Source organism: Echinops telfairi, unplaced genomic scaffold (assembly GCF_000313985.2).
Source record: "Echinops telfairi isolate 266 unplaced genomic scaffold, ASM31398v2 ScPeMD7_7469;HRSCAF=8507_1, whole genome shotgun sequence".
Classification (NCBI taxonomy): domain Eukaryota; kingdom Metazoa; phylum Chordata; class Mammalia; order Afrosoricida; family Tenrecidae; genus Echinops; species Echinops telfairi.
In genome coordinates, this window is record NW_022111373.1 from 80,308,573 (window position 1) to 80,333,698 (window position 25,126).

The window sequence follows — 25,126 nt, forward strand, 5'->3', positions numbered from 1 at the left end:
TGGCAACCCGTGTGTGCAGAGTAGAGCTGCTCCACAGGCTGCCAGGGCTGTGACCTGGAAGCACATCTCCAGGCCTGTCTGCCAAGGTGCCTCTAGGTGGGTCCTAACCCCCAGCCATTGGGCCAGTAGTCTAGCACTGAACTGTTTTTACAACCAAGAATTCCTCTGCTTTCTTTTTAAACACTTGGCAAAAATATATTCAATAGAGAAATATTTCATCAAAAATGAATTTTATGTATGGGAGTTGGGGCAACTAACTTTTTTACCAGAGTTTCCCTGAGGATGTAGGAGAAAATGAGTAGTAGCTAGCAGATCAGATTCTGCTTTTAAAACAGTCCAGCAAATGTCTCTTTACTGTTTGATTCCAGTTGAGGGCAGTTCTAAACCTCGCCCTCTGTGCAGGCTTTACTTTCTTGCTGAGATGGCCACCCACACAGCAAGCTTCGTAGCTAGCCGGCCTTCTTCCTTCTCTCCTGGTACCCTCGCCCCCTCCATGTCTATCCAGCTAAGGGGCTGAGTTTTCCATCTCGAAAGCCTGTTGCCATAGGATACAGAATTCACTAGGGAGGGAGGGAGGGAGGCTGCGTGTGCATGGTTAAGGCTGGTGGCTCTCATAATCAGATGAATGTTGTGGAAAGCTTGCTCATCCATACGGAAGAGCCAGTGCTACAGCTTAATGGTGGGGCTGCTGGGCTGCAGATTCCAGCCTGCTCAGCCTGCAGCACGGTTGGTTGTGATATTAAAAGAGCCAATGAGCATCGTCACTTGTGCCATTCAACTATAATGGAGCCTTTATTCGAATCTCCCCCCTTAATTTTATGAAATGAACTAGTCACACATAAGAAGTCCCATGTGACTGCTACCTAGTCTCTGGTGTATTTCTCTTTTTACTCTTGATTCTCTTTTTATGTAACCTCTCCTCCCATCGAAGAAATCACAAAGACTTCTAAGACTTTTGTCCATGGGTCAGTTTTGCAGCCTGTGATTCTGCTCAGCTTCCTTCCCGGTGACGTGTGTCCTGAGTAAGGGAGGAAGGATGCTTGTCAGTTCCTGCCATTGGGCCAGCCACGATGTGGCTTCCTAATGGAGGGCTGGCTTCCCCTGGAAGCCCCACTCAGCACTGTGGACAGAGCCCAGCCTGGGCCCTTGTATGCCCCTCTTTCCTGCAAGAGGAGCCCTGATGGTGTAATGCTTACTCAGTGGGCTGCCGTCCACACAAGTCAGCGGTTCAAAACCAGCAGCCAGTTGCTTGGGAGAAAGACGAAGCTTTCTACTCCCTTACACAGCTTCAGTCTCGGCTCTCAGAGGAGCAGTTCTGCCCTGTCCTGTGGGTTCCCGTGAGTCAGCATCGACTCAGTGGCACTGAAGTTGGGTGTTTTTTGTTTTGTTTTGTTTTCCCCTTCTGAGGAATACAAAGGGGCTTCAAAAAGTCCCTGGTAAACTTCCACTAATCTATTCATTCCATTTTTCCATGAAATTTCTGGAGCCCCCTCACCCACATGTCCTCAGATTACAGAAAGTGTATTCCAGTTGGGTAAGGTGAAGCTCTGTGTAAGAAGCCCTGGCCGCTGTGGGCCCAGCACTGTTGGGTTATTTGGGCTTCATTTGTTTATCCTGTCCACACTCACACGGTGTGCCTCGCTGGGCAGACTGCCGGCCCGGGCAGTAATGACGCATCTGTCGAGGTGAGCACAGGGCACTCCGACAGTGGCCGTCTGCAGTCTGCCAGGCTGGTGGTCAGAGCAGGCAGGAACAAAAGCCTGTCTGTTTGCCGGCAGATTGGCAAGTCCGGCTGTCAGTTGTGCTCGTCTCCTGGCTCAAGGGGAGCATACTCGTCCACTAGTCCCCAGACTCATTCCAGGCAAGCGCCTGCCCTAGCACTGCTGCTCAGAAAGCCACGGGCATAGGGACTCTCAACAGCCCCTCTCACCGCATTCCAAATGGAATCCCATTACCCCTGTGCTTCATCAGTTGGCCTCTCCCATAAACTGGGAGCTCCCTTCTCTTTGCAGCACTGATGGCAGCCTGGAAAGGAGTCTGGCAGCATGTCTTACAATGAGTGCCTGGGGGCTCACGGTTGGGCCTAGTCTGATTTAGTGTTGTCACTTCATTTGAAATGACCCGGACATGACTGTGTAGCTGGACTGGGAGGTCTTAGAGAGCAGAGAGATCCCAGGTGCCCTGCTCCAGAGGGGCGAAGGAGGACAGCTACTATCAGCTCCTTGAGTCTGTTGACAAACGTCTCAGAGGGCTTCTGTGTGCAGATGACTCTATTGGTTGGATCAGGTCCTGAGTAACTTCCTCTTTTGACCCCTAAGAAATAAATTGTGGAAAGGAGAGATGTTTTCTGTTCTGGGTATCAGAGTTCTGTGCTTTGATTGGTTGTGTGAAGTCTTTAGGCTCCTGAGGAGTAAAGTGTGAGAAGGAACGCTTTACTTTGAAGAGGAAAGACTTTTCTGTTTCTCGGTGGGTTGAAGTTGGACTCGGAAGGTTAGCAAATGACTGCAAGCACATTGTACTGTGTAATTTGAAGGTCAACAGCTAGGTTGATTTGTTCTCTCTACCAAGCATCATCGTGCTTATTTACCTCCTGAAAGGGTCTCTTGATCACTGATAGGAGGAAAGGATGTTTGGTGAGATGTAATTTAATGTCCATCAAACAGAAACGTTCCAATGTTAGTGGTCACAGGTAAAGAAGGTAGTTGCCATGTTTATTTTGGCTTGTTGTTTTTAAGGAAAGATGGACCAACCTTACTGACCATTCAGACTACAACAACCACTGGTCTCTAGCTGCCCCTTTCGTATAGTTAGCATTTCTCCTATCCCACCTTGTACTGTTGTTGAACTGTTTCTGTGGGTGTGCTGTGATGAGATTACTAATGCCTCAGAAAGTCTTCCTGTGCCGCCGATCCTAACAAAATGATGAGTGTGTCATCCCGTTTAATAACCGTGTTAACTGTGCTGTCCCGTTCATCCCCCTCAGGGGGCGTTATATGTCCATCATTTCAATCGGTTCCCCCTTTCTCCCCCATCTCCCCACTTTCCCCCTGCCCTCATGGTATAGCTACTCCCATTACTGTACTTGAGGGGGTTATCTGCCCTGAATTCCCTGTGTTGAGAGATCCTTCCTATACCAGTGTGCATGCTGTGGTCTAGCCTGGTTTGTAAGGTAGAACCAGGGTCATGATAGTGGGGGGTGGGGAAACATTAGCAATCTAAAGGAATGTTGTGTGTTTGAAAATGGGAAATATGGGAGGTCTGCCTCATTTCATGTGTCTGTGAGGGAGCTGGTGAGATCTAGTACCTAGGGCAGTGGTACAATGCCTTTCTCTGGCCAGCCCACTCTCACCCTGGACATAATGTCCCATCCTTGTGTCTGCTTAGAAAGCGGTTAGTTCTGTAGAGAACCATTGAGCAAGAGAGAGCTCTTGCAGCCAAACCTATGGTACTCCAAAGAATGGGGAGCACCAAGTGACTTGATTTGGCCAAATCTCTCACCAGACCACTGATAAATAGCCTCGGCCCAATACTACTCATTTTCTATCTTCCTTTTTAATAGCATGGATTATTTTATTTTACTGTTCGAATTAGTTGGATTGCATTTCGGATCATCAGTTCTGAGTTTAACAGTTTAAACTACTAATCAAACCCTGCTATAGATCCGCCCCCCCCTTCTTCTTGACTTTAACTTTGGCAGAGATCCTCTTCAGCAGGAAGCTCTCCCAATAGCAGGTAGCAGAACTAGCAGGTGGTGAATTGAAAATCCACCGGTAAAAGAGGGGGAAAAAAAGGCAAGGATTAGTTTGTGTTCTTGACCCTCAGATAAGGTAGAGAATCCTTTAGCTCAAGGTTTATTTTTGTTTTATTTATTTTGTTATTTGTTAAAGAAAACAGTTTGACTTTAGCAGGGCCCAGGAATTGGCCTGGTTCCTGACTGGTTAAAGAAAACTGCTGGCCTTCCACTGGCATGAGAGCATGTATGAAGATCTGCCTCAATCAAGATATACCACAAAAGAGAGGGCCTACGAAGCCTCCCCACTGCCCTGTTTCAGCTCAGAGTCCTTGGCCTGGCCTCCACCGACCAAGGGAGGGTAGCTTCAACCCAGGAGTTAGCAGTCTGTGTGAAGCAAAACAACCCAGCATTCCGCATTCTTTCCAAGTACCTTCCTTTGTGGGGATGCTATTACCTTTAGTAGCTAAGCCTCAGCCTGGGTTGCCAAGGCTTTCAGACCTGCATAGCTAGAGGAAGGGAGAGGAGATGGAAAGGCAGGAATAGAGTTAAGAGGGGGGGTGGCGGGGGGAAGATTGTGGGCGCAGAAGGCCTGAATGTTAGATCCTGCCAGCCTGTGCTCAACTGCTGCTTCCTCCTCCTCTTCCTCCTCCTCCTTCCTTTTTCTTATTCAGTGGCTCATTTTATCAGTGGAGTGTTTTCCCAAAATAATTTTTCATAAATCTTACATTAAACAAGTGTTTGAAGCTGGAAGATTGTTCAATAAAGGATTCATTTTTCTGTTTTGTTATTTATCACTATTTTGTCATTTCTTTCCCCATTTTAGACTTTATAATAAGTTTCATCCTTAAGTTTGTAGTGGCTTTTGACTTCTCTGGTAATTGATCACCTTGCTGTACATTTGTATATATCCAGGAGAAAGACCTGATGGGCAATGTGCCTTAGCATGAGCATTAAAGAGTTAACACTAGTTTTCTCTCTTCTTGTGCTTTATTTAGATTTAGACACAGCCCCAACTGCTGGTACCTGAGAGACTGGACGATCCACACTTGGATTAGGCAGTGTCTAAAATACGGAGCACATGACAAAGCTTTGTATACCCTTATAAACAAGGTAAGTGATTTCCTGGCCTCTGCTGCTAATTTCCCTGAGTTTAGAGGATGTGATGATGTAATAGTGTGGCAAGAAAAATAGCACAAGAAATGTTTGGGTTTTTTGGTTTGTTTTTGTTTTTAATTATTTGATCCCAGATAATCCATTGTAGAAAGTGACTGGATATCAATCAGTCTACAATGTAAAGTTTTAAATTCCTATAGCCACTGCTTTCTCAAGCCTTATGACTCAGATGTGGACCATGTCTTCGCTATCTAGTACTGCTACAGCAGAAGCACCACCAGTGAGGGGCTTTAGCAAACAAGGTGATGTGTTCACAGCTTAAGAGGCTGGAAGACAGAATTCAGCCTGCTGACTCTAGGACAGTGGTTCTCAACCTTCCTAATGTCGCGGCCCTTTAATGTTGTGGTCACCCCCGACCATAAAATTATTTTCGTTGCTACTTCAGAACTCCAGTTTTGCTACTGTGAATCGGGCGACCCCTGTGAAAGGGTCGTTCGACCCCCAAAGGGGTCACAACCCACAGGTTGAGAACCGCTGTTCTGGGAGAAGGCTTTCTCCCACTGTTGACTCAGGCGCTTCTGCTCTTGGCAGTCTTCATGTGGCGGCGTGCCATCTCTCTCCCTCCTCTGCTTGCTCCCTGGCGTGGTTCATCTCTTTTTCTATCTCAGAAGAGATTGACTTCAAACATACCCTATGTAAAACTGTCTCATTAACATAGCGAAGAAAGCCCTTTCCTGGATGGGATTATAAACACAGGTACAGAGGTTAGGATTTACAACGTATGTTTTGGGGGATACCATTCGATTCATAACAATAGGTAAAAAGCAAAAGGTAATCTAATCAGAACTCTGCACTGGTGGCCATTTTATCCTGGATCTTTCAGCCCTAGAATTTTGCCTGGTTCCCTTTGGTCGAGTTTAGAGAAACAACATGACCACTGCTGTTGGAATGCCGTGTTCCAGAGTACGCAGACTGCAGACCAGCTGGCACAGGGAAGCAAGGCCGTGTTCGTGCGTACTCGTGATGAGTCTTCCCTAGAGCCCAAGAACCCTATGATCAGGATCTTCCTGAGCACTGCACTCCATCCCAGCGTTGAGTCTCTGTTACCTGAATAACGTGAAACTTGAGCAGATATTTAAAGGTTCAGAAAAAGATTCCACTATCTGTTAATTCCATTTTTCCCCATGAACTTTTTTTTCCTTTTTACTTATTTTTAAAGTTTTTATTGTGCGTTGGGTGAAGGCTTAAAGAGCAGATCAAGTTTTCACTCAGCAATTTGTACCTATTTTATGTCATCTCATAATTGCAATCCCACAATGTAACATCACTTCTCTGGCTTTCCACCTGTGTTTCCTGTTCCCATTACGCCTGCTTTCCCCGTCAAGGGACATTTGGTTCTTGGGGAAATGGTCTTTTGATCTCAAATGATGGATTAGTATAAGATGTGTGTTCCTCACTACTTTTAATAAATCTGCTTATTATTTGGGCAAAATTTGAACCACTGAGAGTGAGTTCTTTTCTAGGCCAGAACCACCAGCCCTATCCAACCAGTTAGTCAGCCTGGTCTCGTTTTTGCTCCACGTTTTTCTCTCCCTCTATCCAGGCCTGCCTGTGACCCGTTTCCGAGCAGTTGTTCATTTCCACAAGCTCTCTGAAGCCCCTCATAAAAAGTCCAAAGTAAACAAAGCTGTAGCTTGCTATTCTTGGGGGTTTGTGCCACAACACGAGTTCACTCCATAATGAGAGCTTAGCAGTGTTTTTGTGAAAATGCTTTCAAAAGGGCACAGCCATTAAAAAACCTCTGTGAAAGGCAGTTCCACTCTAAAACGGGCAAGTTGGAACGAACTAGATAACACATGAGAAGACGACAAGGTATGTTAAGAGCAGTGCTTCTCCACCTTCCTCAGGCCGCGACCCTTATATGCAGTTCCTCGTGTAGTGGTGACCCCCCCCCCCAACCATAACATTATTTTTGCTGCTACTTCATCACTGTCATCTTGCTGCTGTGATGAAACGGGCGACCCCTGTGAAAGGGTCATTCGACCCCCAAAGGGGTCACGACCCAGAGATTGAGAGCCGCTGGTTAAGAGGAAGGCGAGAAAGAGTCGGTGATGAGAGCTAGAAGGCCCAGGATTGAGAATCTTGCCACCTTTCCAGCTCTAATGATTGGTCCTTCTAAAACACTTTCTTTTTCTCCTGCCCCTGGGGAGCAGGGCTGGTGTGCGTGACTGCTTTGGGAAATAGAGATATTATCCATAGACTACAACCTTTAAAGAAACTAATAGTGACATTTTATAATATATGCATATATCATAGACTGAATCAAAATGGAGATTTTTCTCTCATGCTCATTTTCAATACAGGTCCAGTATGGAATTTTTCCAGATAACTTTACATTCAATATACTGTTGGATTCTTTCATAAAGAAAGAAAATCACAAAGGTAAGAAGCCAAACCCAAGTCCAGCTATTATGGGGCTTCCAGCTTCCCAAAGGAAGTGTGAGCATGCGTTTGGTATCCTATTGCCACCTCTGCCTGGCGATGTCAGCCAGGAAGAGCTGCGAGAAAGAAAAAGACTCTGTGGCAAAGCTGATTGCCCACAGCCGTTGTTAATGGGTTTCTGGAGTTTGTTCAGGCTCCCTCTTTTAGGCAGAGAGGTGGGGTGGGGTTGAACAGTGTGTCCTGCCTGGCCTTCCGTGGCTCCTTAAGATTAGCACAATGCAGTCATTGACTTGTCTGTGTTTACAGCAGCCTTTGCTGTGAAATCACCTTGATTTTATTGCGTCACAGTCGTTACACACAATGTCAGGCAGTGTCACCAGGTGACTTACCTTGGAGGGAGCGGCTGTCAGTGAAGGGAAGTCACTCATTCAGCTCGCCTTCCTGGGTTTCTGTTTCTGTAGTTGTGTGAAGGAAGTGGATCTCTGAGCGCTCTCTACTCCTCAAATTCTCTGACCCCACGAAATTCAAGGATGCTTCCCTGCCAGCCACAGCAGGGACGGCCAGGGGGAGGTGGGAATGGCAGCAGGCACCACACCTTGCGGTAAACAACCGCACCTGCTTTTGTCAAACATGGCATGCACAGTAGGAGCAAAAGGCTGGCAGAGGCCCGATATATGGGAAAACTGAGGACAGGGCTCCTTTTCCACTTCTCCATTCGGCATGTTTTCTACCCTGCCCCGCTCTCTGAGAATGCGGATCGTTTGTCATTTAATTGTAAAAGTGTCTATACCTAAGTACAGATTTGATGATGTTGTTTTGTCTTAAGTAGCATTCTTCCTATCTAGGTGGTAATATCCATTGCAGTGACTACACAGCACTCACAGTGTTGACGATTATAGGATTTATTAAGGAAGTCAACAGGTTGTAACGCAAGTGAGAAATCCTCAGAAACGCTTGCCAGGACATGTTACAAAGTTATTTGGGGTCTGCTAATACCCAGAGGTCATCCCACTCTGCTGTAAACCGCAACCCAAATGAAGTAAATCAAGCTCAGTGAGTTAGCAAGCTCAGCGTACCGAGTAAGTGCCCAGAGGCATCCTAGTCCACAAGCCAGCTTCCTGCACAAAGCACCCGGCTTGACTTGTTCTGTGGGGGGGGAAGTCCATCGCTCTGTTCCATGCTCCGACTCCTGGTTCTGCTGCTGCTCCTCTGGTGGTATCGTGTCTCTGCACCCAGGAGGTTCCCTGTGCAGTGATCTCAGGTCCAGAGGACACACTCCCCTCCTGGCTCTTGCTGGTAATGAAATCCACTCTTGTTTCCCAGAGGGTTCATTTTATACACAGAAGGGTGGCATCTCAGGGAATCCTTTTCACAGTGACTCACAGGTGAAGCCCATCAGTATCTCCCCCCACCTTCTTGCTAGACCCATGCAGGAAAAGGTTGGTTGTCAGGAGTTAGAGACTTTGGTTAGAAGAGCCTCATTAAATAATAGAATGCCTCTACAATGTTACAACTATTGTAATCTCATTTTATTTTTGAATCTTTTGTCAGATGCTTTAGCTGTAGTTTTTGAAATCATGATGCAAGAAGCCTTTGAAGTGCCTTCTACCCAACTCCTCTCCCTCTATGTTTTATACCAGAACCTGGCAAAGCAGCCAGACCTCAGTGTAAGTAACCTCCCAGAAAGCATTGCCTGAGGGCTTGGGGAAAAAGCCAGAGGTGACCAATCTGAGTGAGGAGGTGGCCAGAGGAACCCCCTGCTCTGGGACTCTAAGGCAGGTATTAGCGCATAACCAGGGACGAGTGATCATGTGCTGTCTACACACTTAGCCTCAGGACACCAACAGTGAAAGTCTACATGCGCCACATGAAACGTGAGCTACGCTGAATGTGAACCTCAGCCACTCTGAAATGGGCTGTGAATACTCAGTCAGAACTGGCTGTGGCCCATCAAAGAAGCAGGCAGTTAACTGATTATAAACTCAGGTATTAAATATTGATTATTTAATTCGAGTTTGTATTTTCCTAAGATTGCCCTGGCTTGGTAGTACTCTGAAAGGTCTAGTATACCAGGTTTGGGGTTCAGCTGTTAATTTAGGACATGTGATTGTTTTTTATTGCTATTCTCAGAATAAAAATAATAACCAATAATTAACTAGCTCTTATATGACATCAGACTGTGTCCTTTTTTTAATCATTTTATCGAGGGCTCTTACAGCTGTTATAACAATCCATATCAATTGTATCAAGCACATTCGTACATAGGTTACCACCATCATTTCAAAAACATTCTTTCTACTTGAGCCCTGGGTATCAGCTCCTCTTTTTCCCCCTCCCTTCCCCAACCTCTCACCCTTGTGAACCCTTGATAATTTATAAATTATTTTTATTTTCATATATTACACCGTCTGCTGTCTCCTTTCACCCACATTTCTGTTGTTCATCCCCCTTGGGGATGGAGGGGTGAGATGTACATTGATCATTGCGTTCAGTTGGTTCCCCTTGCTCCCCCCTGTCCCCCCCCACTTTCCCTTTACCCTTATTGCTTCACTGTTCTCATTATTGGACCTGAGGGATTTATCTGTCCTGGATTCTGTGTGTTGAGAGCTCTTATCTGAACCAGTGTGCATGATCTGATCTAACCGGATTTTTAAGATAGAACTGGGGTTATGATAGGGGGAGCATTAAAGAACTAAAGGAATGTTGTGTGTTTCTTCGGTGCTATACTGCATCTTGGCTGGCTTGTCCCTACCTTGTGGCCCTTCTGTGAGTGGATGTCCAGTTGTCTACAGCTGGGCTTTGGGTCTCCGTTCCAACCCGCTCGTTCACATCAAAATAGTTGGTTGTTTTGGGTCTTCTGATGCCCTGATCCCATCAACACCTTGTGATCACACAGGTTGGTGAGCTGCTTCCATGTGGGCTCTGTTGCTTCCCTGCTAGATGGCCACTTGTTTAACTTCAAGCCTGTAAGATCCCAGACACTATATTTTCTAATAGGCATGCACCATCAGCTTTCTTCACCACATTTGCTTATCCACCCATTTTGTCTTCAGTGATCTTACGGGAAGGTGAGCATCACAGTTATTAGAACAAAGTGTTCTTGTATTTTGGGAGGGCTTGAGTGGAGGCCCAATGTCTGTCTGCTACCCTAATACTTAACCTATAAATATATGTACATAGATCTATATCCCTATCATTACATATTAATATGTTTTCATATGTACATGCCTATGTTTATACCTCTGTAAATGTCTTTTGCCTCCTAGCTCTTGCCTCTATTTCCTTTTACTTTCCTCCTGTCCCACTATGCCCTTCATTTAGCTCTCCGTATTTCCTGTCAGCTGCATTGCACTTGATGGAACCTCACCAGGTGTTCTCTGCCTTCTTCACCATTGATTTTAGATCTCTTGTTGTTCCCTTGTCCCTGGGTTTGTTGGCTCCCCCTCCCCATCCCCCACCTCCTCCTTCTCCCCTGGGCCCCCAGAACCATTGGTCCCATTGTTTTCTCCTAGAGATTTTTTTCTGCCTATATTATGTAGATAGACATGTAGACATGAAAAAGAAAAGAAGAAAAAACTAGCCTATGAATAGTTTCAGGTCTGTCTGCTGATGCTTATGAATGTTTTCCAGTCGGGTCTGATGCCGTGCCAAGCCTTGCCCTCCAAGTCTGAAGTCTGTTTTCAGAACCCTCGGGGACTTTGCTGCTTTGCTCCCCGTGCTGCTCTGTTGTGCTCCCTTCGTGCTATACCCTGGTGTTGGTCGGGGTCAGACCGGGCATAATTCCTGCACTGTGTTTCTCCTGGTGTTGTTCCAGTAGTTCTGTGGGTCAGTAAGGGGATGTACATCGTGTCTTGTGGTGGGGCCGACCCTACAGTCCTCTCTGCATTGCCTGCTCCAACCAGGAATGTTGTCCTTGAAGCTTGGTGGGCTAGGATGCTGTTCTCTCTCTCTCTCTCTCTCTCTCTCTCTCTCTCTCTCTCTCTCTCTCTCTCTCTCTCTCCCTCCCCCCCCCCCCCACCCCTCTCCCTTCCCCCCTCTCCTCTCTTTCTTTCTCTCTCTTTCTCTCCACTCTCCTCAGGCTGTATCTTCAGTGCTACTCTCTGTAGTGCATTCTTCTGGGGAAGGGGGTGGACCTGGCTGGGATAGGGGCCAGCCCCTCTGACCTCTCTGTTAGTTCACTGCTTCATACCGGCATGTTGCCCTCAAGGTTTGGCGCACCAAGTTGAGGTCTGGTCCCTCTCTCCCTTTCCTGTGGAGACATAAATAGTACCCTCCCCATGGTGGATTAGTGCCCTGTTCCCTCCTTCCCCACCAATGCCTTCATCTCCACCACCCCTTGTTTTTCTTCTCTTCTCACCCCCTCGCCCGCCCCTCCACACTTTTCCCCTTCTTTATGTTGGTAAGCTGTATGCAACATTGGGCTTGGTCTATCCCCTGCCTGTGTGCCTGTCCCTCAACCCGTAAATTATGTATTAAATAGTTTTTCTTCTGTTCCCACTCTGCTGATTGGACCTACCTCAGTGGACTCATCTTGTACTTCAGACCCTATTCTTATTACATTCCGTTTATTTATATATTTAATACTCAAAGCAGCTCTGTTGAGATAAGAAGACAGAGAGACACAGAGATGTCATCAGGTCGGGCGGCAAAGCCATGTGGTTCTACTGTCTGCTTTTAGCATCAAATGTAACATTGAAACCTCTAGTTTTAACCCACATTCTAAAAAATACATGTGTTTTGCCTTCAAAGATGAGTGTTGCAGGCAATGTTACAGTTCATAATTGGTAAAGCAATATATTTATTGAACACTGCTACATCCTGTATATCACTGGTGCTATTTGCACAATGGTAAGCAAGTATATGCTAGTACATTTCCTGCTTATAATCTTAGAAGAAAGTACACTTTACTACTAACAAAGCAAAGGGAAGTACAGGTAGTCCCCACCTCATAATGAACCTCATTTGGGACCATATGGTTTGTATGTTTTTAATGTATTCAAAAAGTTTATATTTAGCATTAGCCAGCTGGGCTCAGTTTAGATGATTCCAATTTTGTTGGCAACATCTAAAGCGTTATAGTCAGGAGCCAGTCGAACATATGCCTTCTGCTCACCGTCAGGCCTGATCAAGGTGTTGACCTTGGTCACGTCAATGTCGTAGAGCTTCTTCGCATCCTGTTTGATCTGGTGCTTGTTGGCTTTGACATCCACAGTGAACACAAGTGTGTTGTTATCTTCGATCTTGTTCATGGCAGACTCTGAGGTCAAGGGGAACTTGATGTGGTCCAGCTTGTTTCTCGGGGGGGAGGGGGGGGCGCTCTTTAGTCTCAAGGTTTTGGACCACCAGAAGGTGGGTGCCATGAGGATCTTTTTGTGTGTGGCCGTGGACGTCCTTCAGCACGGCCTTCTTGGCTTTTACAGCCTTTGCTTTGGGAGGCTTCCATTTGGGGAGAGGCAGGGGCTTCCTTCTTTGCCTTCAGCACCATTTTCATAAAAAGGCCATATGGGTTTTTTGTCTGTATATCTGTGTGTTTGACACATCTTGTCCTTAGAAATACATGTGTGTGTATTAAAATATATCTTAATTTTATATGCAGTGATTCTATCCCTCAAAGACAGTGAAGATCAGATTTATAAAGAAACTGATATTAAAAGGCAATAATAATGAGAAGGAGGAATGAGATATTTGCCTCATGTCAGAACCAATTTACAACAGTCATTAAAATGGACCTATCTGTTCAGTATAAAATTATAAATCTCATGAGTGCTATTAAAAGGTCTATGAAAGGCCTACATTGTAGAAAGATTTTGTTTGTATTTTAAGCCTAGTCAGATAGGTTAAGAAAGAAAAAATTCCTTAAAGAAAAAAATTCTTGGGTATTTGAAGGATGACTAGGAATTAACTGGCTGAGAACAGAAGTGTCATCCCAAAAGAAGCAGCTCATGCAAATGCCCGGTGGCAGAGAGAACATGGGGACCTCACAGAGGCTGAAGGAGGGTAACCAGAAGTAAGAAAGAGAAAGCATGGGTGAAATGAGGTTGGAGGACATAGGCCATACGATGCCTTTTTGTCTTCATCCTAAAAATGGAAGCCACAGATAAGAGAGAGGGTCACCTGATCAGATTCGTGTTTTAAGGAGGTCCCTTTGACTGCAGCACACATAAGAGACTGAAGTGGGGCCAGAATGAGTGTGGATAGATCAGTTGGGTCCTGGGAGGGATAACTAAGCAGCAGGCAGGCGGAGGTAGCCTGGGCACTAGGGTGTGGTGGACTCAGAGTACCGGTGGACGTAGTTGGGAGGCAAGTAGCATGATGCGCTGAGTCGGGCGAAAGCAGAGAAGCCGTCAAACATTGTTCCTTCAGCGTCTGACTCATGGATCCTGATAGAAGAGGCTCCCTGCTTTGTAAAGGGCACTCTGTAAAAAAAACAAGTTTTGTGGAGAAAATGATTCATTTGGCTCTGTTTATATTACATTTTTAGATACATTGGAGACAGTCAAAGAGATGTCAAGAGGAAAATTGGCAGCTTAATGGGGAAAACTGGGCTGGAGATTGTATTTGGGGAATTTACTTCATATGTTCATGTATACACACCTGCAAATGAGCCAGAAAGCAATGGGAAGAAAAATCCAGACTTTGGACAACAAAAGCGGGGAAGAAAGAGAGTGACGTAAAATGCTTCCTAAAAGAGAGAGGTGTATGAAGACTTGAAAAAGGTTTAGCGGCGTTAGTGACAGTGGATTTGCTGCGGTTAGCTGCTGCCAAATCAGTTCTGACCCGTAGCAGCCCTCTCTGGCTACCCCAGAGCAAAGTTCCGCCCCGTGCTGCCCTGTGCCTGTCCATCTCATCGAGTGGTTTCCTCTTTCCGCTGACCTTCTTTACCGAGCCTAATGTCCTTTTCCCGGGACTGGGCTCTCCTTGTAGGTATCATACCCAAAGAGCATGAGATGAAATCCTGCTGCCTCACTTCTAAGGAACATCCTGTCTGTACTTCTTTCGGGACAGATTTGTTCTTTTGGCAGTCATGGTACCTGCAATATTCTTCACCTACGTAAGAAGCAGTTGACAGGCGGCTTTGCTATTTAACATGGTAAAGGCGTTTTGTACAGCAGATTGTCACTGCAGTATGTGCTGTGGTTTCTTGACTGCTGCTTCCATGAGTATTGAATGGGATCCAAGTAAAACACAATCCTTGACAACTTCACTCTACTCGCTGTTTATCATGATGTTGTCTGTTGGTCTGGTTGTAAGGATTTTGGTTTTCTTCACATTGAGTTGCAATCCACACTGAAGGCTACAGTCTGATTTTCATCAGCAAGTGCCTCAAGTCCCCCTTGCTTTCAACAAGCAAAGCTGTGTCATCCAGTGGCAAAGGTTATTAATGAGCCTTCCCAAAGTCCTGATGGCACTTTCTTTTGTATATAAACCAGCTTCTCATATTACTGGCTCGGTATACAGATTGGATAAACATGATGAAGGGATAGAACTCTGAAGCATACCTTTTCTGATTTTAAGCCACTCAGTATCCACTTTTGTTCAAAAGACTGCCTCTTGGTCTGTGTACAGGTTCTGCTTAAGCACAGTGAAGTGATCTGGAATTCCCATTATTTTCCGTGTTATCTGCAATTTGATAGGTTCCACAGTCGAATGCCTTGGCATAGTCAATAAATCACAATTATGCATCTTTCTGGTGTTCTCTGCTTTCAGTTAAGATCCATCTGAAATCAGCAGTGATAATCCCTCATTCTGTGTCCTTCTGAATGTGGCTTAAGTTTCTGGCAGCTCCTTGTCAGTGTACTGCTGCGGCTGCTTATCTTCAGCAGAATTTTACTTACTGTGATACCAATAGTATTGCTCAATAATTTCTGCCTTCTACCGGCTCACCTTTCTTTGAAATGAGCACAAGCATGGATCTCTTCCGGTAGGTTGCTGGTCTCCCAAATTTCTTGGCACAAACCAGTAAGTTGAAACGTTGCAGCTGGTATTCCATCAATTCCTGGAGCCTTGCTTTTGGCGGATGTCTTCAGTGCAGCTTGGACTTCCTCCTTCAGTACCTTCCGTTTGTAATCATCTGCTTCCTCCTGAAATTGTCGAACGGTGGCCAGTTCTTTGTAGTACAGTTACTCTATTCCTTCTCTTTTGATGCTTCCTCCTTCATTCAATATTTTGCTGACATTGAAATTAGAGGCACTAAATTATAACCTTTGTTTCCACAGAGTAATGGCAATTTTCTATATAGAGAGCCAATTTGGAGTAGGTTATGGCGTGAGTTAGCGGTGCAGTAATGGAGACAGCTTTTTTGAGAGGTGTGGCTGTGAAGGGGAATGCAGGAGGGCAAGTTGGACAGAGGATTTGCTGTGGGAAAATCTAAAGCCTAAATTGGTAAGACCTGGAGGATATGGCTGAACAAACACCTGATTCAATCGGTGATACTCTGTATGATAGTGAGTTAAGGGTTGAGAAGAGTCCCTTGGCACAGAGGCTTCAACAGGCTCCCTGAAAGGGAAGCGTCCAAGGCTGCAGATCCTTATAGGAGAAGACAGCCTCACCTTTCCCCCAGAGAATGGCTGGTGGATTTGAACATGCAGTTAACTTGCAGTTTGCGGGCCAATTTTTGCCCAGCGCTACCACGGCCTCTTCAGAAATCCAGTGGGGTGGCTCTGTTCTGTCCCGTCAGGTTGCTGGATCTGAGGTTGACTTAATGGCAGTGAGTTTGGTTGGTTGGTTTATGTGTTTGTTGGTTACCAAATATTTACATGTACACTAAATAGTCTGACAGGTAAACAGCGACGGTTGCTGTATTCTCAGACTTCCCTGTTTGTTTGCATGTTTTCCTCCATTTTTTTAAACTGTTGTGGAACTATTGCCATCCCACTCGCCATCACCACTTTCCCCCAGTCCCTAGCCCATCGAGGATATCTGTCTCTTGGTGTGTTCTCTCTCCTTTGGCTTTCAGCTCCTGTTATATCTTGATACTAAAGGCCATGTTTTTCTCTTAATGCTGCCCTCCTCCAACACACACACAACACACACACACACTGTATCTTTAAGACTCTCTCTGTCTTATTCCCTAACCTCACTTTTTACGCAGACCTCCCTGGATTAGAGTCATTTGCTTTTGAAAGTAAAAAATGACCAAGGCCTTAATTACAGCTCTCTTGCTATCTGTGCACAGCAGTGCCTGGGGAGGTTTTGTTTTTCTCTCAAGGCCTTTGCTTTGTTCAAAGGTTTAGAAAAACCTGAAGAAATTACAATTGCCTTGTACAAAAGCCACTCACAGTAAAGAGGGTTGGGTGCCTATTAATACCTGGGATGCCTCCCTTCCACCTGGCTACAATTGGAGTCAACAGCCCCCATTCATTCCCAGCTTCAGCCTGACCTCTGTGTGCAGAGAACAGAGCAGGGCGGCCTGGGGCTTGTGCTCTGTATTCTGAGCCAGATCGAGTGCTCCCGAGCAGGTCGGTGTGGACTCAGATGGCGCCAGCAAGGTGTTGCCTGAGGAATTGCCAGTACTCCCTGTGTGTGCAGCTGGTCCCTGGGCCACAGCTGTTACTAGTTGGCAACGGCCTTAGCATTGCTGGTGTCTTTTGCTACCTCCCCATTCCACCTCACCCCATTTCTCAAAAGGCTTCAATTTTATTGAAATACAGGTTTGTGTCCTGGGTTGAAAGAAACTATCCGTAAGTGTTTCTGATTTTCTAATTTGTTGTGAGAGCCATAAAGCTTTCTAAAAGCAGCTTAATAGTGGTATTTATTTTAACCCTGAGAAGGAGTGTCTCGCCATCGCTGAATTGTTTGGCATTCTACAGTGTGCTCTCCAGGGGCTGTGGGACCACTACTGCCTGTCCCTAGGGGCTGGGCCATCGCTCCAGAGTGTACAGTCACTGATTGCAAACAATTTCAAAAACTCGAAGACACAACCCCAAGCTACTTACAACTGCACCTCCCAGAAATCTGTTAGCATAGAAGCACTGCTTTTCTCGGTTTTTATTGAAACAGCAATATCATTTATATGCAAAAATTGACATCTTTTGCTGATTGATGTGTTATGTTCCTCTTGTGCCATGAAAACTGCATCTTGGCCCACCCCGTCCACTGTGTGTCTGGCCCCTGACCTGGTGTGTCGTGTGCAGTGGGAAGAGGAGAGGAACTTCGGGGCATCGCTGCTCCTCCCTGGCCTGAAGCAGGAGAACTCCGTGGGTTTGAGCTCCCAGCTGTATGGCTGCGCACTGCTGGGTAAGCTGTGTGGCCCCCTTCCTCTCATCCACAGAACTGGTGCATTCCTTTGCTTCACAGTAAAATTCTAATTTGATTTCACTTTTGCTAGTAAAATGCCAATGCTACCTTCATTAGTAGTCATAAAAGCAGGCCTGGGCACCCTCTGACAGTGACGGGAGGAAGCACCTGCTCCTGCCCCAGCACGGCAGCGCCTTGCCTGTTTCCCAGAAATTCTGCACGTGATAGCTCTGAAAGTTGGTCTCCACGGACAAAATGCAGCGTGGCATCTTGGATGCTGGCATTGATACACTGACTCCGGGAAGGACTTCAGATGTCAGACTGGCTAAATGTGACCCCTCTTGTTATAAGTCACTTTCCCCTTATTTGCCATGTCTGCCAGTGGTAGCCATGTCAGGTTACCTTTCTGGGCTCTTGTTGTCTGGAAGCTGTCAGGCTAGGGAAGTGTGCTTTGTTATTCACGATATTCACTACTGAAGAGGAGGAGGAGCAGGGGTCAGAGGGGCAGCCACCCACTGGCCTCACCTCATCCACGCCCTGATGGCAGCAACTACTCAGCCTGTGACTGCCATCCAGCCCCAAGCCCCTGAGAGCTCCCACAGATAACCCTTGTCTGGTCCTGTGCTTTTGAGGGGGCCTCTGCCCATCCCCCCACCTGAGGACCCTGCTGCCGGGCGCCAGCATCTGCAACTGCCGCATGCTGGTTTGCCATACTGAGAGGAATGCTTGCGTCCTGGGGTCCAAAATGACGCTAAGTATTTAATGATTTAAGAACTCCAAGGAAGGGGAAATCAGGAAGGTGATCCCCGGCCTCACCCTCAGAGCCCTCTGAACATTCTGACAGTTGTTAGTGCTGACAAGACGTCCATTGGAGAAAAGCTTGGGGTCTGTTTGTTTCTGTTTATTCTTGAAACAAAAAGAATGTTTCAGTCATTCCATTCTTTATTAAGGGTATTCCTACTGAGAGACAGACTTCCACTTCTTTAAAACTCCCTCAGCCCGATTCACACATCCTCATTGGTGATCTCAGTCTGCCCACGTACGAGAGAAGGAGAAGGGACAGCCCTGTATTAAAAATGTACACGGTTCATTTTGCCACATGCATCATGGGCTGTCTGAAATTTCACCCGCCCCTTAGAAGGGCTGAAGCGCTTGTCTTGGTCCAGGTGGGAAATGGCCCTTCTCTTTCTAGAGCTGCCAGGCAGCCCGTGCCCAGGCTCAGACGACAAGGGCGTTGGCTTTGATGATGTTGTTTGACCACAGGGAAGGTGGAGCTGCGTCAAGGGCTGCGGGCCGTGTACCACAACATGCCTCTACTGTGGGAACCGGGGTACCTCAGCAGAGCCCTGCAGGTGATGGAGACAGCAGCTTCCGCGCCAGGACACGTGAAGCTCTGTCGAGAAGCGGTAAGTTCCACTTCAGTGGGGTTAGCCCTCCCCTGTTCTCCATCAGAGCTGTCTTTTCCCTTGCCCCTTACTTCCTTTAATTCAATAGACTACGTATTTCTACAACTTGGAAAGGAAAGGAGAACCACAGAAAAGTCGGTGTTACTGACCAAAAAGCAGCCAAAATCAGGTTCATCTTGGTTCTACAGGTTATTGTTCTAAGAGGCCAGCTGAAATTCAGGCTGAGTTCAACCAAATACTGCCCACCCGCTCTCCTTTGTCCTGAAAACATTGTCAAGGGAGAGCTCAAAAGCCGGTAACATTTCATGTTTGGTACTTTGTGCCACCCTGCATCTTCATATAGTCTTGATTCACTACCCATTATATTCTGGCTCTTCCCTCTCCCGCCAAAGCCTTCAAGAAGCGAGCCTGGGGGCTGGAGGTGGCACAGTCTTGTTTTCTTTTTTTCATTGTTGCAGTCCATGGGGGAAGAGCGGGGAGGAGCATTTCTGACCGCTGGCTTCTCTAGTGCCATGAGGCAGGGGTCGGGCATGCCTCCTAACTCCATCCTTCTTTACCGGTTCTCCCCTACCCATTCCTCTTACAGCACTCTGCATCCATGCTAGCTGTGACTCACAGTTAAGAGGGTTTATTTGGGAAGTCAACAGGTGACCACAAATCAAGATCAGTAAACAGTAAGGATACAGTCATTGGCCCATAGCAACACCTCTTCTTAGCCAACAACCAAGCCTCAGTCTGCTCTGCAGACACACGGTCCATGGGCCTCTGCCTCATAGCCTCAGGTCTTGGCCTCGCCACTTCATACAGAGCTCTGAGCTGCTCTTGATTCATCCTGATCACCCGGGGGAAGGGGGAGTGGTCACCACAACAGACCAGTCCCCTCTTTCAGAGTTACACGTGCTCAGTTTGCATAGTCCCATCTAGTCATTTGATGAGAGTTATGGAGACTTTGGTACAAGAGCCAAATTAAGTAAGAAGTGTCCCTCCACACCTGCCCGGTCTGACGTTCCTTCCAAACTTGCCCTGGACAAAGACAGTGCCCTCCCACCATCCCATTGTTGGCTCTTGCCACCGGGACGTTCAGAGACAGATTATGGGCATCTTGCACCCCACAGGGAGCCCTAGCATCTGCTCCCCTCCCAGCAGCTCTTCTAGCCAGAGCGAGGCCTAGAAGGATGTTGGTCCTTTTGCTACCAGTTTGTGAAGGTTGACTTTTAGCTGCTAATCTCGTCTTGGCCCCAATCACTGGCTTTCATTTTGAGATGCTTTTTTTCCCAATACTTTAGCCATAGCTAGTGACTGAAAACACAAACTAATATAATAGCAGTAACAAAAATTCTATCCAACTCAACTATTTTGCACACTAACACTGGCTGTCATAGTTCAGGTTAGGTCTCAGTGTGACTGGCCCACGATTCTCAGAAGTCTGGCAGTTGTACAGTGATGTAAGTTGGCAGTCACGTGAAGGGCTTGCTCGTCCTCCAATTTATGATCTGATGTGGTGAGCTTCCATTTTTGTGTAACACCAATCTCCACATATAACCTGGTCTTTGGGACCTACCCAGGTCACCTAGTGAGGCGTGCCTGAGAAAATACCCCTTCCATCCTGAGCTGATGTGTACACTGTGTTCTGATGTAATAGGAATGCAAAAAAACTGTGTTGGCAAGAACTGGCTAGGTTGGGTTTGGGTACCCTGCATTGGTGGTATTAAGGGCCTTGGGGTATTCTCTGATTCTTGTTCTAATACAGAGTTAATCGGTGTCCATACTGGTGCCTATTCAGGCCCAGATGTTGTTTCTGCCTGCCTCAGGAGGGTTAGACCTGTGGATCCAGGGAGGTACACTACAATGTGAAAGTGGTGGAGGAAGCCACAAAACCAAAATAAGCCCGCGTTTATAATGTACTTCATCTCTAAATCACAGAAATCACCTCCTTAAAATGAATCTCCTATGTGCTAGATTATGCTACTAATCTGTAGCTGCCCTACACATGGAAGCATCTCTGAGAGAGGCTCTCGCCTGCGTTTTGCACGTACACAACAGCGTTGTGTTGGGTGTCATCCCTGGACGGGGGTGGGGGGTGGGGGTCTTCCCCCCTGGTTGCACCCCAGACTGACTGAGCAAGAAAGAAAGCTAGGAGGAGGAAGAAGGACTTCAGTGCCCTTCAAGCCTAATCCTTGGATTCCTCCTGGTTGTCCCGGTGCGAAATCAAGTGCAGGGCACTGATGCACACACACAAGTAGCTCTGCACCTGCTTATTGGCACCATTTCTATCGCACTCACTTCTCCATGCCACCTGACACGAGGGATGTGACGCAAGGTGACCGTTTATAGCTCCTGCCATTTTACAAGGGAAATCTTCCCGTGGCTTTTGTAGAGCCTGCTCTTCCCCTTTCTCCGCCCACCACCTTCTCCGTTCAGCCTCTCTCTCCAGTGTGCTTTCAAGGCCATGGCTGACGAGGCCCCGGCCCTTTCTGCCCCTCAGCTCGATGTGCTGGATGTGGTGCTGGAGGCGCTGACTTCTCCAGCCGAGGAGCCTTCCGAGGAACAGTCCCAAGGAGGGGAAGGCCCCCAGGGAGCTGACACCCTGCAGGAGCGTCTCGACATTGAGGAGACGGAGCAGTCCAGGCTGCCCCAGTACCTGGCCCAGTTCAAGGTGAGTCAGAGCAGACCTGAGAGTTCCTCAGCCGGGCATCTGCCACACTGCATCCTCCGCGTGGTGGCAGTCAGGCAGCCCCCTCGGGGACATTAAAATCTGACATCAACAACTACATTTTATTGCTTCACACAGGAGGTGGTCTTCCAAGAAACAAATGAATTTTTATGCTCCCTATGTACTTGAGCTAATCGGTCACTGTCTTGTTCAGTAAGGCAGCGTGTCATTACCCGTCCATCCCTGACTGTGCCTGATTGAAGGCCTGGTGACTTGCCGCAGTTGGCCGAGTCCAGCCTAGGGCAGAAGGTACCAAGCACTCCCCCTGAAGGCACACACCGTGTGACCGAGAGCCCCAGATGGGAAGTGGAAAGCCGCATTTGAGTGATCCAGAGAAGGTGCAGGCGTCCTTTTCCCCTCTCTTGCCCAGCTTTGTAGTGTTCCCTGGGCCATGAGGATGAAAGATGAAATGTGTCTGTGCCGGTTCTTTCCAGAACAACGGCTCTAAGCACTCAGCGGCCTTGGGCAGCGTTCATCTACACATTCCCAAATGCACTGCGAGAGGAAAGTGGAGCCATGTCCAGTGCTTACCTTCCCAACTTGTTTCTTGCTTATTTTTGGTCTATGTAGTGCAGACAGAAAAATAAGCTGCCTGTGTAGCAGAAAATCTTCCTACCCAGGCCAGTGACCCGTTGAGTCATTTTGAGACCAAAATGTGTAGCCTTTTCTAGATTATTCTGTTTACCTGTTTTCTGAGATGCTTGTGAATTAGCTATAGGAAGTCGAGTCCTTCATTTTATAGGGGACCCCTCTTGTACTTTTTGGCAGCTGTTTCTTCTGATCCTTCTCTCCTCACATCGTGAAACGAAGAGAGGGTAAGCTGTTTTTCCACAATCTGCCAAGAGTTGGCAAGAGAGTTGGATGGGGAATTTGCAGAGCTGCCTTTTTCTCTTAACTTTGCCAGTCGGTTTTGGAAGGGCTTACAAAGAGAAAAGGACTCGGGGCTGCCCTGCCGCATGGAAAAGTCGTACCCTTTCTCTCGGGTGGCCTTTATATTTCATCTCCAGGAGTGCAAATCTGTGACTGCATTAAATGTCAGCCCTCACTCTTCCACAATGCATTTTCATGAAAATCAGAAGGAGAGAGAGACAAATACTTAGTGTTTTTCACTTAACTTCGTGAAAGCTCTTGGCGTTAGAAGCGCTCCTTCTCATGTGACAGGACACTAAGGCTGAGATAAGCCAGCCCACAGCCAGACACTGGGTTTGGAGCGGAGTTTGCTGACCAAGGAGAGGCTTATTTTGATGCCCCAAACTGTCTCTCGGTCTCAGCTCCTGTGAAGAGCAGGGTCCAAAAGAAATCCTTTCCTTCCTGGGAGCCTGCTGGCTCCTTGAACGGCACTGCCTCTTCGGGGTTAATTTTCAAATGCCTGACTCTTCACAGTTGGCCTCTGGGCATTCCCTGATGCCCCTGGGCCCTGCACACCTCCCACCCCTGTTTCAGCAACAGGCCTCGTCATTTATGCCAATTAATTGCATTTGTTTGTGGAACACAGGGATGCATGGTTAAGCTACAGCTGGGCCAGAAATGGCTTTCTTTCTCTCTCTCATGATTTCCATCTTGAAGCACTTAAGTAGATTAATGTTTTTTAATACTTTCCTCCCCAGAAACACAATACCGACCAAACCAAGCTGCCATTTCAGATGGAGCTGTAAGCAGTTAGTATGTAAAAGCTGACCTGCCATGGGACACAGCAGGTGGAAGCTTATAACAGCGCAAGCACTCCTGGGAGCTGTTTAGCATGCCATTAGTAAGAAATCCTTGAAATGATTTCCAGGCGCCCGGTTATGCTAAAGGAAAAGCTATGGCTGGGCGCCTGTTTATCGGTGCTGCTGCCATTCTGTTCGCATCGTAGAATTCTTTGTTCTCGGCGGTCGCTGCTTGGCTTGGGGGTGGGTCCAGGTGGGAACATGGCTTTGCTAGACTCCACTGCCCTCGAGGCTTAGAACAAGAACTCACACAGGCAGTCACGAGCTTATGCTGTGCCGTTGAATTTTCGCATCACTGCGAAATTGATGCCCAAAGCCGAGGCCACCTGACATTCCCCACTAAGCACCTTGTACTACGAGCAGCCTACAGGGATGTTTTGCAAGTGACATGCTCTCTTCTCTTTGCCTCTCTCTAGTCTTCTCCCACCTGCTGCCCATCTTTCCTGTTGTTTGGTTTTGTTTCCTCTCCACCCGCAGGCCTTACATGCTAAGCTCCAGGCTCTGGGCAAAGTGGAGTCAGAAAGCCTGCTGACTCTGACCACCAAGCTCATCCACGACAAGCTACCTGCCTGTGAAGCAGAAGACATGGCCAACTATGAGCAGAAACTGCAGCAGTGGCATCTGGACCGAGTGCAGTTGATTCAGAGGGAACAAGAGTACAGGGAGAAAGCAAAACAGGAGCAGCAGGCACGGGCAGCAGCAAAGGCTGCTGCCTAACCCCCTGCGCCCCCCTGCCCCCTCCCCAGCCAAGGCACCAGTCCCTCCCCCAAGACCTCCACTAGTCCCTATCATAGGATTCAGGGGGACCAGGCTCCCTCCAACTGTTTTCGCTTTCTTAAAGCAGGCCACACATGGTAGCCAAGCCAAGATGCTTTACATTAGCGATTCTCAACCTGTGGGTTACAGCCCCTCTGGGAGTCGAACGACCCTTTCAAAGAAATCGCCCAATTCATAGCAGTAGCAAAATCACAGTTACGAAGTAGCAATGAAAATCATTTTATGGTTGAGGGGGTCACCACAACATGAGGAACTGTATGAAAGGGTCAAGGCATGAGGAAGGTTGAGAACCACTGCTCTACATGGTGCTGGTGGAACAGCACACCTGCGGGGAGAAGCTCGCAAGCAGAGAGCAGATGGGCTTCCTGACCCCTCTGTGGAGTGTCATCAAAAGCTGCTCAGCACACGTGATATTGTGACTTTCGGAGGTCTTTCAGGTCTGAAAGGGAGCCATCACAGCGACTGCCCATCCAGGTGCCTGTGATTCCCGGTTGATAGAGCTTCCATCAGAGTCCTTCAGGGGACTCGGGCGCCCACAGTAGATTTCCTGGGAGTGGGTTCCGTCTTGAACATCAGAGTTCCCAGGGTTAGGGTTAAGAAAAAAAGAAGAAAGAAATGAACATCAGAAATCCCTAAGCCTGGGTAGGAGGAATAGCTGTGAGACTGAAGTGTCAGTCTCAGGCCCAGGCATTTGAATGCTCTGAACTCTTCAGCCTTGGCGACGTGCATGTCTGAGACCTTGTACCCCAGTCTCCTCCCCAGTGAGCTGGTGGTGGTGTGCTCAACAACCCGCCGTCTCACTTCCACTGTGCTTGCCCTTCCAGACCAGCTGCGCTGCAACACGCCACACAGACAGACAAGCACACAGGCCAGGGGCTCACTTGATTTCAGATCCAGGACCCAGAGTGCCTCGTTAGAATCTAAGGTCTGCGGGGGAAGAAAGCTAGCCTCAGCTGGGAAGGAAGCCACCCTGTCGCAGCTTCTCCGTGAAGCTGGG

At 47.4% G+C, this 25,126-nt stretch overlaps 1 protein-coding gene across 1 annotated transcript in view; it reads left to right on the forward strand.

The window, feature by feature from the left end:
• Positions 1–24,308, forward strand: part of MRPS27 (mitochondrial ribosomal protein S27) — a 101,677-nt gene extending 77,369 nt beyond the window's left edge. Inside the window, exons 5-11 of the mRNA XM_004703548.2 lie at positions 4,729–4,843; positions 7,210–7,288; positions 8,840–8,955; positions 17,422–17,524; positions 18,788–18,930; positions 21,416–21,586; positions 23,830–24,308. Of these exons, the coding sequence (XP_004703605.1) occupies positions 4,729–4,843; positions 7,210–7,288; positions 8,840–8,955; positions 17,422–17,524; positions 18,788–18,930; positions 21,416–21,586; positions 23,830–24,069 (967 nt within the window). The 3' untranslated portion in view covers positions 24,070–24,308. The remainder of the gene's footprint in view (positions 1–4,728; positions 4,844–7,209; positions 7,289–8,839; positions 8,956–17,421; positions 17,525–18,787; positions 18,931–21,415; positions 21,587–23,829) is intronic.
• Positions 24,309–25,126: the final 818 nt, after the last annotated feature.